The 15546-nt window shown below is 41.5% G+C and overlaps 1 protein-coding gene across 5 annotated transcripts in view; it reads left to right on the top strand.

Annotated features, from left to right (window-relative positions):
- LOC118361156 (partitioning defective 3 homolog) overlaps positions 1 to 15546 on the top strand; it is a 592408-nt gene that overhangs the window by 546140 nt on the left and 30722 nt on the right. For all 5 annotated transcript variants that reach the window (XM_052483308.1, XM_052483311.1, XM_052483309.1 and 2 more), the window contains one exon: positions 7638 to 7758. In XM_052483308.1, coding sequence (XP_052339268.1) covers positions 7638 to 7758 — 121 coding nt within the window. The remainder of the gene's footprint in view (positions 1 to 7637; positions 7759 to 15546) is intronic.

The following is a 15546-nucleotide window of genomic DNA, read 5'->3' as shown; positions in this document are numbered from 1 at the left end:
GGATGTGGAATAAATATGAGTTAAGCTTTGGATTGATGCAATATGGCTGAAGGCTAATGCAAGTCTCTGTTGTATATAGATATTGAGGTCTATGCCAGAAATCAGATCAGTCTGATATTTTAGATAGAGTGTTCAACAGTACATAGGATCAGATAAGGAATAACAGCCTCTGTGATTTAAAGTCATATTATAAATAGCCCTAGAACCAACAGCTTAGTATATTTTTAAAGTGTTGAATCTCCGGGCGGTTCCTTATCAAACAGGCATCTTTCAGGACTTCTACAGTACTATGCCAGTCCAATTTAGGACCCAATAGGACCCTTGGGAGGGTTACACCAGAGATGGAAGAGGAAGCGAGACACCCCACTCGCTGTTTATTGCAGGTTCAATGAAAGTCAATATGTATTTTCGGTAGTACCAATTACCCCGCCGAAGACATTATTTTAAAAAAGTATACTCGGTCAAAACAAACTTTATATGAGCAAATAAAATAAATAGAATAGAAAGTTTTACGTCTTCCCAAGTCGGAGGGTGGTTTTAACCTTCCAGACTTGGAGTTGTATCAACTCTCTGCCCAATGCTTTTACTTGAGGCATATACGTAGTTAAATGCACTAAAGAGGAACCATGGGCACGTACATGTATTGAAGATGCACATGATCACCCCCATAATCTTTTTACCTGCCTATTTTCAAAGGATACAGCTAAGAGCATGAACAACTTCCTCGTTAAGAACACTATAACAATATGGAAGAAAATGAAATGCATTCTACAAGAACCAATATCACTCCAGGAAACACAACCCTATGGGAGAAATTCTTGGATAGCTTTTCAGAATTTGCCGATAAATTGGAAAACTAAAGGCACAGAAACCATAAATAACTTGGTAACAGTAAATGCATGTATTTCCATTACAGAATTAAAAAGTAATTTTGTACTGACCATTGTAAAGTTATTTCAAATACATGCAAATTCAAAGTTTCATATCACGGAATTTTGATTTTGAAATCTTTTGGACATCAGAGCAACCTTGAGGGAATGTTCATATGTTCGGTAAGTTATACAAAACCTTGCAGAGAACATATACGACTGACGATCTCTTAGAGAAAAATATCAACTATTGGAATCAAGACTTAAAAATAACTGATGTTGGAGGGAATGTTGGAGCAAAACTAACCAAATCCAATGAACAAAAATGAACCCTTAATTCAGTCACCGGTGCATCAAACTAAGTAATATATACAGAAATTTGTTTTTTTGAATTGGATGCGTGTCAATCCACCACATCTGCCGATGTTGCACTTCCGCATCTGCGTTGAAAGGTGGCAGAGCGAGAGCTGTTTTTCGTCAGATCATGAGACTTCACAAAAATGTCTGATCTTAATTTATCCACCATCTTTGATCCTAACACTGGCAGGGGTTTATGGGAAGATTGCATCTAACCTAAACCTACCATTATATTATGTCCATCTGGCAGCTGACAAATCCTCCCAGATCAAAGGATCACTGTTCCGCGACTAAGCACCGTATAGGACTAACCTCAACATATGATAACATACCAAGCCTGTGTCTGTGGGTCACCTCATAGAGAAAGGCATCTGCAAGTATCTCTCGCTCCCTTTCACTCCCTCTCTCTCCCTTTCGCTCCCTCTCTCTCTTCCCCTCTCTCTCTCTCTTTCTCGCTCTCTGTCTATCTGTCACAGTGAATATGCTTAAAGATAAAACTAAGCTTCATCCCATGCAGTGTAATAACTACTCTGTTGTGACTCTATCTATCCTTGTCTGTCTGCATTTTGCTACTCGTGTGATAACAGTGGTCTCTTTAGTATGTGCACATTCCCAAATACATACTTTTCCTGCTGAGAAACTGCTTTCGCTGGGCTCTAAAGTATGCGGCAGAGCAGCTTTATTGAACAGCAAGAAAGAGAGTGCGAGAGAGAGGAAATGTGTGAGGAGTTGGTGTGTGTGCATGTCAACCTGCCTGCTCTCTTTTTTTAGATAGAGCTAAAGAGAGAGAGCTAGATGCAGGCCTCGCTCTGACCTTTCAGCTAAAGGAACACACAGACAGATGTTGAGTGAGTCTCATTGTACTGGAGTGAATGAAGTCCGTAGGCAGGGTAAAGACTGTGCCATATGGATATTTAATTGATCTCCCCTGCTATTTCATTGGTGATTCACCAGTTGGTCTATTTTCCATTCATTCAATGGTAGAAGAACTGGGAAACAGATGGTGGAGAGTGACTATACCACGTCAAGTATTGAGAGAGAGACACGCACACACACACATCCACATGAGGCATACAAGTTACAAAACCTGCAACCTTTTCCACAATGCATAAACACAGGCCTTCTAGTAGCATGCCTTCTAGTAGCAGTTCCCTCCATCCTTGCTCATTCATATTCCTCCAAACAGCTCTACCGTCCACCGGACGGCACATTCATCCTAATTGCCAGGACAGTCATCTGACGCAAATGGCTGGCAGGTTATTCTTTGTGAGAGCTCTTGTTTCATAGAGAGCCATTACAGACATTGTATACGTCCCAAATGACGCCCCATTCCTTATTTAGTGCACTACTCCCCATTGGGCTCTGGTCAAAAGTAGTGCACAATTTAGTGAATAGAGTACCATTTAGGATGCATGCGTTGATTTATGCAGACAGAGGGTTATTTGTAAAGCAAGGACACCTGATGTGGATGGCAGCGAACAGCAACGATCATGCTGACTAATTGACTGTGGAGGGGCTGAATCATTCAGACTGAGTCCCAGCCAATGGCTGAATCCATCTTCTTTCTGAGAAAAGGGCACGTGCATATACGCATATACCCACCCACGCACACACACCCACACACACACACCCACACACACACACACACACACACACACACACACACACACACACACACACACACACACACACACACACACACACACACACACACACACACACACACACACACACACACACACACACACACACTTGTTGTCTGCTGCTGTGGACATTAGCTAGCCTCGCCACTGATAACTGCCTCCCCCACAGTACCAGGGATTAACCCTGCATTTTAATATCGTTGTACTCAAGATTCACATAGTGTCCTCCAAGAATCTTTGAACCAGGGATGGTGGATATGAGGATGGTGGATGTGGGTGGGGGATGAACAGGAGAAGCCCTTAAGATAATCTAGATTGCATATAGACCCTTTGAACTGCCTTGACAAATTCACCACTCATTCTATCCCTCCCATACTAACAGCAGCCTCCACTCCGTGCTTCCAATTTCCATTTCTCAACGCTTTGAAATGTATTAAAGTTACATACTGACATTTTTTAATTTGCCTTTTGATCTTGTCTCAACTCTACCCCGCTCCTCTCCCTCCTTTCCTCTTCCTATCTCTCACCCCTCTCTGCCGACATGAAGTCAGTGATAATAAAAGTCCATAGTTCTCAATTTTCACTGAATTAACACTGAAGGTGGGGGAGGGAGGGGGGAGGTCAGACTAAGTGAAGATGTTGTTTTGTAGGTTGGTTTATGGCCCAGGTTGTGGCCCTGGTGCGGGGTCCCAGCTTGCTCTCAGAGAAAGTAAGTAAGCATATTACATGCAGGGTCAGTCAATGTCTGGAACCTTTTTTTATGTGGGGTATAGGAGGATTAACCTAAAAGCATAATGTGTGTTTGCGTTTGCATATCAACCTCGCTTTCAAACTTGGGTTCAACTAGTATTTGTTTTTTGATCAAATACTGTGAGCATTTGATTGAGCCTACCTGGAGTGCAAGAGGGGCGGGGTTTGCACTTGTAGAGACTATCTCTTTGGTTAAATTGACTGGCTTCCAGTTGAAGCTCGCATCCGCTACAAGACCATGGTGCTTGCCTACGGAGCTGTGAGGGGAACGGCACCTCAGTACCTCCAGGCTCTGATCAGGCCCTACACCCAAACAAGGGCACTGCGTTCATCCACCTCTGGCCTGCTCGCCTCCCTACCACTGAGGAAGTACAGTTCCCGCTCAGCCCAGTCAAAACTGTTCGCTGCTCTGGCTCCCCAATGGTGGAACACACTCCCTCACGACGCCAGGACAGCGGAGTCAATCACCACCTTCCGGAGACACCTGAAACCCCACCTCTTTAAGGAATACCTAGGATAGGATAAAGTAATCCTTCTCACCCCCCTTAAAAGATTTAGATGCACTATTGTAAAGTGGCTGTTCCACTGGATGTCATAAGGTGAATGCACCAATTTGTAAGTCGCTCTGGATAAGAGCGTCTGCTAAATGACTTAAATGTAATGTAATGTAAATGTTAAATTGCTCCAGGCAATCTCAGTCAAGCCCAGCTGAAGTATTTGGAATAAAAACAAATACTAGTTGAACCCAGATCTACTCCCTCCCACCATTGAGAATCTGTTATGCTTCCTCACATGCTACAGGCATGGGTGGCAGCTAGCTATGCACGTCAACACCCAGATAATGTGTCATCACAGGTTTTTACAGGAGCTAAATGGTGAAATTAATTTTGTTTGCAGATGTGTTGTTTTCCCCTTCTCCACCGGTTTCTCGCTTTTAACCGTGCGTGTCTGACTGCAGCTGAGGCCCACTGTGTGACAGTAGCACCACAGGGACTGCCCGGCGTGGTTTAATTGTGTTGTTCCATCAGTAAACAGTCTGATGAAAAGGAACAGATAAGAGCATAATGGAGCATAATGGAAGTATTTAGACAGCCGTCAATACATGGAGGTTCGATACAAAGAAACAAACACCCTTTCATTGGCTATGTAGAATACACAGAAAATAACATTTTCTTCTTAACTCTGTTTTGTCTTGGCTAGGTAACGATAATGTGTTACCAATGCTACAGTGTTGATTGTGCAGTAGCTACCGGTAGTTTGACAAAACAGAATCCTATTCATAACAGTAGTCAAATCTCACAAGTCAATTATATTGGAAATGTACTCCCCAGCAATTACTCGGATAACTTGCTCGTCTGCATGATGTAGGATTTGATTGGCAAATTGTATATGAAAATAATAAACTGTTTTGTAATTTAAATGAAACAGAAATGCAAAGTGTAGGCCTATCTTGTACTGGATAGAGAAGGGGAGGGCCTGTTAGCAGCATTGTAACCCAGCCTAAAGACAATAAACCTCACCGGCCAATGATCCATTTTAATACCCTTCATCCATACAGATGAACATAATGTATGCTCACACCAGCATCCATACACATACAACCATGAGCATCAAATGGGGTATAACGAATACAATTGATTTTAACGGTTGTGTGGAACAACAGAGAGATTGAAAGCGTTTCCGCTTTCAAGCAAGACGGCTTGCTTGTACTGCAGCAGGGTGCATACATCCAATTCAATTCAGCCTTTATGAGGTGCTATTTAGCTGTGTTTTAATGAAGGCTGATTGGCACTGCGTCCTAGTAGCCATTATCATCAGAAGGATGTGATTGCTGTAATCTGCAATTATGGGCCTAATTGTACTTCAGGATCCTCTGGGTTTAAATGAGCAATCAGGTCTTCTACTAGTGTACCACCTGTAATTGCCACCTTGGAGCGGAGTGGGGACGACAGCGTGACAGCTTGACAGCTACGGTGTCAAACCAACGTCCATCTTAAGTGCCCCTAGCTGCTCTTCTCAAGTTTTTCTTCCTTGCCTCCCTTTCTTTTCCTTCTCTTATTCTGTCTCTTCCCTTGCTCTCCCTCTGTTCCCTCTCTCTCCCTCTCTCACTTTCCATCTGTTCCTTTTTCGCTGGTTCTCCCTCCCCTCCATCTCTCTCTTCTCCCCCCCCCCCCCCCCCCCCCCTTCCCCCACCCGTCTCCAACCTCAACCCCCTTCTCCTCTATGGAATGTATAAACCGGGCCCTATTATCAAGCTGGTTGTCTTATCATAATTATCCCTAGTGTCAGACCCTGTTGGTGGAGATAAAAGGAGAGGCTGATTAACTGAGGGGAGAGTATTGATTCTTATTGACAGGCTGATTAACTGAGGGGAGAGTATTGATTCTTATTGACAGGCTGATTAACGGAGGGGAGAGTATTGATTCTTATTGACAGGCTGATTAACTGAGGGGAGAGTATTGGTTCCTATTGGCAGGCTGATTAACTGAGGGGAGAGTATTGGTTCCTATTGACAGGCTGATCAACTGAGGGGAGAGTATTGATTCTTATTGACAGGCTGATTAACTGAGGGGAGAGTATTGGTTCCTATTGGCAGGCTGATTAACTGAGGGGAGAGTATTGGTTCCTATTGACAGGCTGATCAACTGAGGGGAGAGTATTGATTCTTATTGACAGGCTGATTAACGGAGGGGAGAGTATTGATTCTTATTGACAGGCTGATTAACTGAGGGGAGAGTATTGGTTCCTATGGACAGGCTGATTAACGGAGGGGAGAGTATTGGTTCCTATTGGCAGGCTGATTAACGGAGGGGAGAGTATTGGTTCCTATTGGCAGGCTGATTAACTGAGGGGAGAGTATTGGTTCCTATTGACAGGCTGATCAACTGAGGGGAGAGTATTGGTTCCTATTGGCAGGCTGATTAACTGAGGGGAGAGTATTGGTTCCTATTGGCAGGCTGATTAACTGAGGGGAGAGTATTGGTTCCTATTGACAGGCTGATCAACTGAGTAGAGAGTATTGGTTCGTATTGACAGGCTGATTAACGGAGGGGAGAGTATTGGTTCCTATTGGCAGGCTGATTAACTGAGGGGAGAGTATTGGTTCCTATTGGCAGGCTGATTAACGGAGGGGAGAGTATTGGTTCCTATTGGCAGGCTGATTAACTGAGGGGAGAGTATTGGTTCCTATTGACAGGCTGATCAACTGAGGGGAGAGTATTGGTTCCTATTGGCAGGCTGATTAACTGAGGTGAGATTATTGGTTCCTATTGGCAGGCTGATTAACTGAGGGGAGAGTATTGGTTCCTATTGGCAGGCTGATTAACTGAGGGGAGAGTATTGGTTCCTATTGACAGGCTGATCAACTAAGGGGAGAGTATTGGTTCCTATTGGCAGGCTGATTAACAGAGGGGAGAGTATTGGTTCCTATTGGCAGGCCTCTGAAAGCCAGTAATGAAAGGGATGCATACAAGTCTCCAACAGCAGCACTGTTTAATGACGACACTACCCCATAAAGACCAATAATATAGGCTCTTCTCCCAGTCTAAAAGGAACATGGATCACTCACAATGGTTCATAAGGGTCTTTTTCTCTATGCCAAATGTACTGTACAGTATGAATGGATGGGGGGTTTGACAAGATATTTGTTCATTTGTTCTGTATGGAACACAATTTAGACAACACGTTTCATTCTAAAATGGTTGAAAATGATATTAATTGGGCCAGTAACCGAAAGGTCGCAGGTTTGAATACCCTAGCCGACACGATGAGAAATCTGTTGATGTGCCCTTGAGCAAGGCACATAACCCTAATTTGCTCCAGGGGTGCCGTACTACTATGGCTGAACCTGTAAAACAATACAGTACACTTGCACCGATCCACATATGGGTAATAATGATGTCTGTACAGTTCACTGTGTGACTGTGACACCATTGTAAAACATGATATAATGCTGTTACTGGTCTGTGCTTATATTCCCCTTCTCCTCTTACTCTCTGTGTCCTCTTTGGTTCCGTAGCAACCGACTGGCGCCAAGTAACCATGACCGGATACGGCGTTTGAGGGTTGAGTTCCAGCAGGCCAGAGGAGAGGAGGACCCTGATGACCGACGGCGCACATACAGCTTCGAGCAGCCCTGGGTGAGTGTCTAACAACCTGCAGTATGGACCAGCGCATCAACCCCAACCACCAGCAAAACCCAACCCAGCTCAGTGCTTCAAGGACCTCCACACTAACCTCAACCACCTAACCCAAACCAGCCAACAGCCTAACCTAACCCAACTCCCCAGTCCAACACTGCACGGACCTCCACACTAACCTCAACCACCTAACCCAAACCAGCCAACAGCCTAACCTAACCCAACTCCCCAGTCCAACACTGCACGGACCTCCACACTAACCTCAACCACCTAACCCAAACCAGCCAACAGCCTAACCCCAACTCCCCAGTCCAACTCCCTCAGTCCAACCACTGCAAACCAGAACAGCTCCACACTAACCTCAACCACCCTCAACCACCTAACCCAAACCAGCCAACAGCCTAACCTAACCCAACTCCCCAGTCCAACACTGCACGGACCTCCACACTAACCTCAACCACCTAACCCAAACCAGCCAACAGCCTAACCTAACCCAACTCCCCAGTCCAACACTGCACGGACCTCCACACTAACCTCAACCACCTAACCCAAACCAGCCAACAGCCTAACCTAACCCAGCTCCCCAGTCCAACACTGCACGGACCTCCAAAATAACTCTAATTACCAGCCCACCTAACCCAACACAACCCCTTCTTCTCTGCCAGCCTGCTTACCGACCTACCTGACTAACTGCCTGTCTGCCTACTCTGATGTAAACCAGGTTGACACTAGGACAGGCTCATGCTCTACAATTTGAAAACTGAACCTGGACAACCTCAGTCATTTATTCTACTTAGGCGTCTCGTAACAGGCCTTTTTACAGGACTTTACTTCTAATCCTCTGCTGTGACCTCAGACCTGGAAGTAATTACTAATTATTAAAGTTCCCATCTTTCTCAGATATTCATTACTTTAAAAAAAATGACTCTACATTGGGAGGATGATGAAATGAAATAAGATGAGTTGACAGTGACAGTGAATATTAAGAATGTTGAGACAAATTGAGAGAGATCATTCATTTCAATCTCTTCAGAGTTAATTAAGAATACTTTTTTAATTAGATTCAAAGGGACGTTTTTCCTTGTTTTTCGCTCTTTGATTGATCTTATACTGCAGTGGGATTTGTTTGGGTTTTAATTGGCTAAATGTAATCAATGTCATTCCTTTGGTTATTTAGGTGTATGGCTTTACTTTTACTTCTCCTGCTGTGTGTGGAAAAAAATAACTCTTTCTATTTCTCCAATGTCAGTCACTGAAATGCAGTCAGTTCAATTTATTGCTGTGCCGATTCATAATAAGAAACCGTTATTCATGTTTGCCATCGTTGCCATTGACAAAACAAATATGTTCTTCAACATGTGAATGTGTTTCTTCATTTAGCTCTCACACTGATTATAATGATAAGAGCTCTGACAATGTTTCCTTTGTCAGCCAGTGGTTTACATCCTGCGGTTAAAGGTCATTAATTTTTACCTTGATCTAACAACACAGAGTGTGCAAGTGGCACCCTATTCCTTATAGTGCAGTACTTTTGACAAGAGCCCTATGGGAGAAACGGAGGCCAAATGGAGGTCCATGGGACCTGGTCAAAAGTAGTGCACTCTAGATGGAATATGGTGCTATTTGGGGTGCGGACAGAATAATATACCCTGTCAGATCCAGCATGGTGGGAAGTGAGTCACCAGGTCAAAGGTCAAATAGCTGTGTATCTTTGCGATGTAATGGTTTGAGACAGACATAGCGGCTTGTGCTCCGACTTCCTGTGAAAAGATGACAGGCTAATCACCATTTGGAATAGAACCATTTCCTCAATTATGGGTCAGTGTATTGAACCCCGCTGGTTAAAATATTTGGCCTCCATTCTCTTCTCGTAGGAGCAACATTTCCCACCAGACATTTTCCGTCTTAACATCCCTAATGAGTGTTTAAAATTGATTTGAGACAGAGCGATGCTATGACCATAGTGGCCATATATGCATTGCACTCGTTGTCGAACACTTGAAGTTGACCATTGTCTCTCCAGCAAGCCAGTTTGCATGCTCAGTTGTAACACCAGTCTCCTCACACATGCCATAATGCCCACAGGGCCTCTATTTACCATAGCTTTACAATAGTTTAGCTATAATGCCCATAGAGTGGTCTAACAGACTCTATTTACCATAGCTTTACAATAGTTTAGCCATAATGCCCATAGGGCCTCTATTTACCATAGCTTTACAATAGTTTAGCCATAATGCCCATAGAGTGGTCAAATGGCCTCTATTTACCATAGCTTTACAATAGTTTAGCCATAATGCCCATAGGGCCTCTATTTACCATAGCTTTACAATAGTTTAGCCATAATGCCCACAGGGCCTCTATTTACCATAGCTTTACAATAGTTTAGCCATAATGCCCATAGGGCCTCTATTTACCATAGCTTTACAATAGTTTAGCCATAATGCCCACAGGGCCTCTATTTACCATAGCTTTACAATAGTTTAGCTATAATGCCCATAGAGCGGTCTAACAGACTCTATTTACCATAGCTTTACAATAGTTTAGCCATAATGCCCATAGGGCCTCTATTTACCATAGCTTTACAATAGTTTAGCCATAATGCCCATAGGGCCTCTATTTACCATAGCTTTACAATAGTTTAGCCATAATGCCCATAGAGTGGTCAAATGGCCTCTATTTACAATAGCTTTACAATAGTTTAGCCATAATGCCCACAGGGCCTCTATTTACCATATCTTTACAATAGTTTAGCCATAATGCCCATAGAGTGGTCAAACGGACTCTATTTACCATATCTTTACAATAGTTTAGCCATAATGCCTATAGAGTGGTCTAACGGACTCTATTTACCATATCTTTACAATAGTTTAGCCATAATGCCCATAGAGTGGTCTACCGGACTCTATTTACCATATCTTTACAATAGTTTAGCCATAATGCCCATAGAGTGGTCTAACGGACTCTATTTACCATATCTTTACAATAGTTTAGCCATAATGCCCATAGAGTGGTCAAACGGACTCTATTTACCATATCTTTACAATAGTTTAGCCATAATGCCCATAGAGTGGTCTAACGGACTCTATTTACCATATCTTTACAATAGTTTAGCCATAATGCCCATAGAGTGGTCAAACGGACTCTATTTACCATATCTTTACAATAGTTTAGCCATAATGCCCATAGAGTGGTCAAACGGCCTCTATTTACCATATCTTTACAATAGTTTAGCCATAATGTCTATAGAGTGGTCTAACGGACTCTATTTACCATATCTTTACAATAGTTTAGCCATAATGCCCATAGAGTGGTCTAACGGCCTCTATTTACCATATCTTTACAATAGTTTAGCCATAATGCCCATAGAGTGGTCTAACGGCCTCTATTTACCATATCTTTACAATAGTTTAGCCATAATGCCCATAGAGTGGTCTACCGGACTCTATTTACCATATCTTTACAATAGTTTAGCCATAATGCCCATAGAGTGGTCTAACGGACTCTATTTACCATATCTTTACAATAGTTTAGCCATAATGCCTATAGAGTGGTCTAACGGACTCTATTTACCATATCTTTACAATAGTTTAGCCATAATGCCTATAGAGTGGTCTAACGGACTCTATTTACCATATCTTTACAATAGTTTAGCCATAATGCCCACAGGGCCTCTATTTACCATAGCTTTACAATAGTTTAGCCATAATGCCCATAGAGTGGTCTAACGGCCTCTATTTACCATATCTTTACAATAGTTTAGCCATAATGCCCACAGGGCCTCTATTTACCATAGCTTTACAATAGTTTAGCCATAATGCCCATAGAGTGGTCAAACGGACTCTATTTACCATATCTTTACAATAGTTTAGCCATAATGCCTATAGAGTGGTCTAACGGACTCTATTTACCATATCTTTACAATAGTTTAGCCATAATGCCCATAGAGTGGTCTAACGGACTCTATTTACCATATCTTTACAATAGTTTAGCCATAATGCCCATAGAGTGGTCTAACGGCCTCTATTTACCATATCTTTACAATAGTTTAGCCATAATGCCCATAGAGTGGTCTAACGGCCTCTATTTACCATATCTTTACAATAGTTTAGCCATAATGCCCATAGAGTGGTCTACCGGACTCTATTTACCATATCTTTACAATAGTTTAGCCATAATGCCCATAGAGTGGTCTAACGGACTCTATTTACCATATCTTTACAATAGTTTAGCCATAATGCCCATAGAGTGGTCTAACGGACTCTATTTACCATATCTTTACAATAGTTTAGCCTTAATGCCCATAGAGTGGTCTAACGGACTCTATTTACCATATCTTTACAATAGTTTAGCCATAATGCCCATAGAGTGGTCTAACGGCCTCTATTTACCATATCTTTACAATAGTTTAGCCATAATGCCCATAGAGTGGTCTAACGGCCTCTATTTACCATATCTTTACAATAGTTTAGCCATAATGCCCATAGAGTGGTCAAACGGACTCTATTTACCATATCTTTACAATAGTTTAGCCATAATGCCCATAGAGTGGTCAAACGGACTCTATTTACCATATCTTTACAATAGTTTAGCCATAATGCCCATAGAGTGGTCTAACGGACTCTATTTACCATATCTTTACAATAGTTTAGCCATAATGCCCATAGAGTGGTCAAACGGACTCTATTTACCATATCTTTACAATAGTTTAGCCATAATGCCCATAGAGTGGTCAAACGGACTCTATTTACCATATCTTTACAATAGTTTAGCCATAATGCCCATAGAGTGGTCAAACGGACTCTATTTACCATATCTTTACAATAGTTTAGCCATAATGTCTATAGAGTGGTCTACCGGACTCTATTTACCATATCTTTACAATAGTTTAGCCATAATGCCCATAGAGTGGTCAAACGGACTCTATTTACCATATCTTTACAATAGTTTAGCCATAATGTCCATAGAGTGGTCTAACGGACTCTATTTACCATATCTTTATAATAGCTTATCTTTAGTGCTAAAAAATAAGTCAAACAGTCTGTATTAATCATAGCTTAGCCTCAGTGTTTGCCTTATTGAATAATCAAAGCTTTGTTTAATCGTTTCACATTGTCTTCACTGCTATGCGAAGCAGAGCAGAGATAGTGTACTACTTTTGACCAGAGCTCTGGTCAAATTAGGACATTATATAGGTAGTAGGGCTCCATTTGGGATGTAGCCAGAGGCGTCTAAGGAAAAGAGGCCACGGAGAGCCTAATTGTTCCTGATTGTTTACACTGTTGAAAGTCTCCCAATGTTCCTCTGTAATAAGATATAGGCGGTCCCAGGAGTTATGGGGGCCTACTTTATTCATGTTACTCTTTCATGTGTCGTTTTCATAGTAATGTAGAATCACACTGACAGAACGGGTTAAGTGAGACGGTAGGAGAGACGTTATTTGAACTTTGCTAAGGGATTCAATTGAAATCGTGTCATCTGGCAACAACACAAAACCACAACCAGGAAGGACATGAAACTCAAGGTTGAAATGATGTTAAAATATCTGTTATTTATGACAAAGAAAAAAGTATCCACATCCATACGAGACGTGTGTAATATGCAGCATGGCCTGCATGGTGTAGAATCTTTTGAAATATTGACACTCCATGTAAACAGTTGTAACCATAGACACATGGTGGTAGACGTAATTGGTTGTAACTTAGAGTTGTGTGTGGGTTGTGGTCAGGGGGAAAAAATGCTCTCTCTGTCTCTCCAAACCAACATGAGGACCTGATCAATGATAGGCCTCAGATTAGGACATAAACATCTAGAAATCACCTTTGCGTCCTCATTCACCCCCTGGCCCTGGTAAAACAAACTGTTGGAGTGTTAAGTTAATTTGTGAATGTAACTGTTTGTTTTGAGGTTTTGTTGCTTACTGAAATAAGCCCTAGTCAATCGTCGCTTCAGGCACTGATTTGCATGTTCCCATACCAGCAAGACAGAGAGAGATATATATACACTGTATATGGAGAGGGAGAGATATACACTGTATATGGAGAGGGAGAGATAGATAGATATACACTGTATATGGAGAGAGATAGATATACACTGAATATAGAGAGGGAGAGAGATAGATATACACTGTATATGGAGAGAGATAGATATACACTGTATATAGAGAGGGAGAGAGATAGATATACACTGTATATGGAGAGGGAGAGAGAGAGAGATAGATATACACTGAATATAGAGAGGGAGAGAGATAGATATACACTGTATATGGAGAGAGATAAATATACACTGTATATGGAGAGAGATAGATATACACTGTATATAGAGAGGGAGAGACATAGATATACACTGTATATGGAGAGAGATAGATATACACTGTATATAGAGAGAGATAGATATACACTGTATATGGAGAGAGAGAGAGATATACACTGTATATGGAGAGGGAGAGATAGATAGATATACACTGTATATAGAGAGGGAGAGAGATAGATATACACTGTATATGGAGAGGGAGAGATATACACTGTATATAGAGAGAGATAGATATACACTGTATATGGAGAGGGAGAGAGAGATAGATATACACTGTATATGGAGAGGGAGATAGATATACACTGTATATAGAGAGATATATATACACTGTATATGGAGAGGGAGAGAGAGATAGATATACACTGTATATGGAGAGAGATAGATATACACTGTATATGGAGAGGGAGAGAGATAGATATACACTGTATATAGAGAGAGATATATATACACTGTATATGGAGAGATAGATATACACTGTATATGGAGAGGGAGAGAGATAGATATACACTGTATATGGAGAGAGATAGATATACACTGTATATGGAGAGAGAGAGATATACACTGTATATGGAGAGGGAGAGAGATAGATATACACTGTATATATAGAGGGAGAGAGATAGATATACACTGTATATGGAGAGAGATAGATATACACTGTATATGGAGAGAGATAGATATACACTGTATATGGAGAGAGAGATAGATATACACTGTATATAGAGAGAGATATATATACACTGTATATGGAGAGGGAGAGAGAGATATAGATATACACTGTATATGGAGAGAGATAGATATACACTGTATATGGAGAGGGAGAGAGATAGATATACACTGTATATAGAGAGAGATATATATACACTGTATATGGAGAGAGATAGATATACACTGTATATGGAGAGGGAGAGAGATAGATATACACTGTATATGGAGAGAGATAGATATACACTGTATATGGAGAGAGATAGATATACACTGTATATGGAGAGAGATATAGATATACACTGTATATAGAGAGAGAGATATATACACTGTATATGGAGAGGGAGAGAGATAGATATACACTGTATATGGAGAGAGATAGATATACACTGTATATAGAGAGAGATATATATACACTGTATATGGAGAGAGATAGATATACACTGTATATGGAGAGAGATAGATATACACTGTATATAGAGAGGGAGAGACATAGATATACACTGTATATGGAGAGAGATAGATAGATATACACTGTATATGGAGAGAGATAGATATACACTGTATATGGAGAGGGAGAGAGATAGATATACACTGTATATAGAGAGAGATATATATACACTGTATATGGAGAGAGAGATAGATATACACTGTATATGGAGAGAGATAGATATACACTGTATATGGAGAGGGAGAGAGAGATAGATATACACTGTATATAGAGAGGGAGAGAGATAGATATACACTGTATATGGAGAGGGAGAGAGAGATAGATAT

This window comes from Oncorhynchus keta, chromosome 28 (genome assembly GCF_023373465.1).
Source record: "Oncorhynchus keta strain PuntledgeMale-10-30-2019 chromosome 28, Oket_V2, whole genome shotgun sequence".
Taxonomy (NCBI): domain Eukaryota; kingdom Metazoa; phylum Chordata; class Actinopteri; order Salmoniformes; family Salmonidae; genus Oncorhynchus; species Oncorhynchus keta.
Note: the sequence above shows the minus strand (reverse complement) of the source record. Positions and strands in the feature narration are given on the sequence as shown.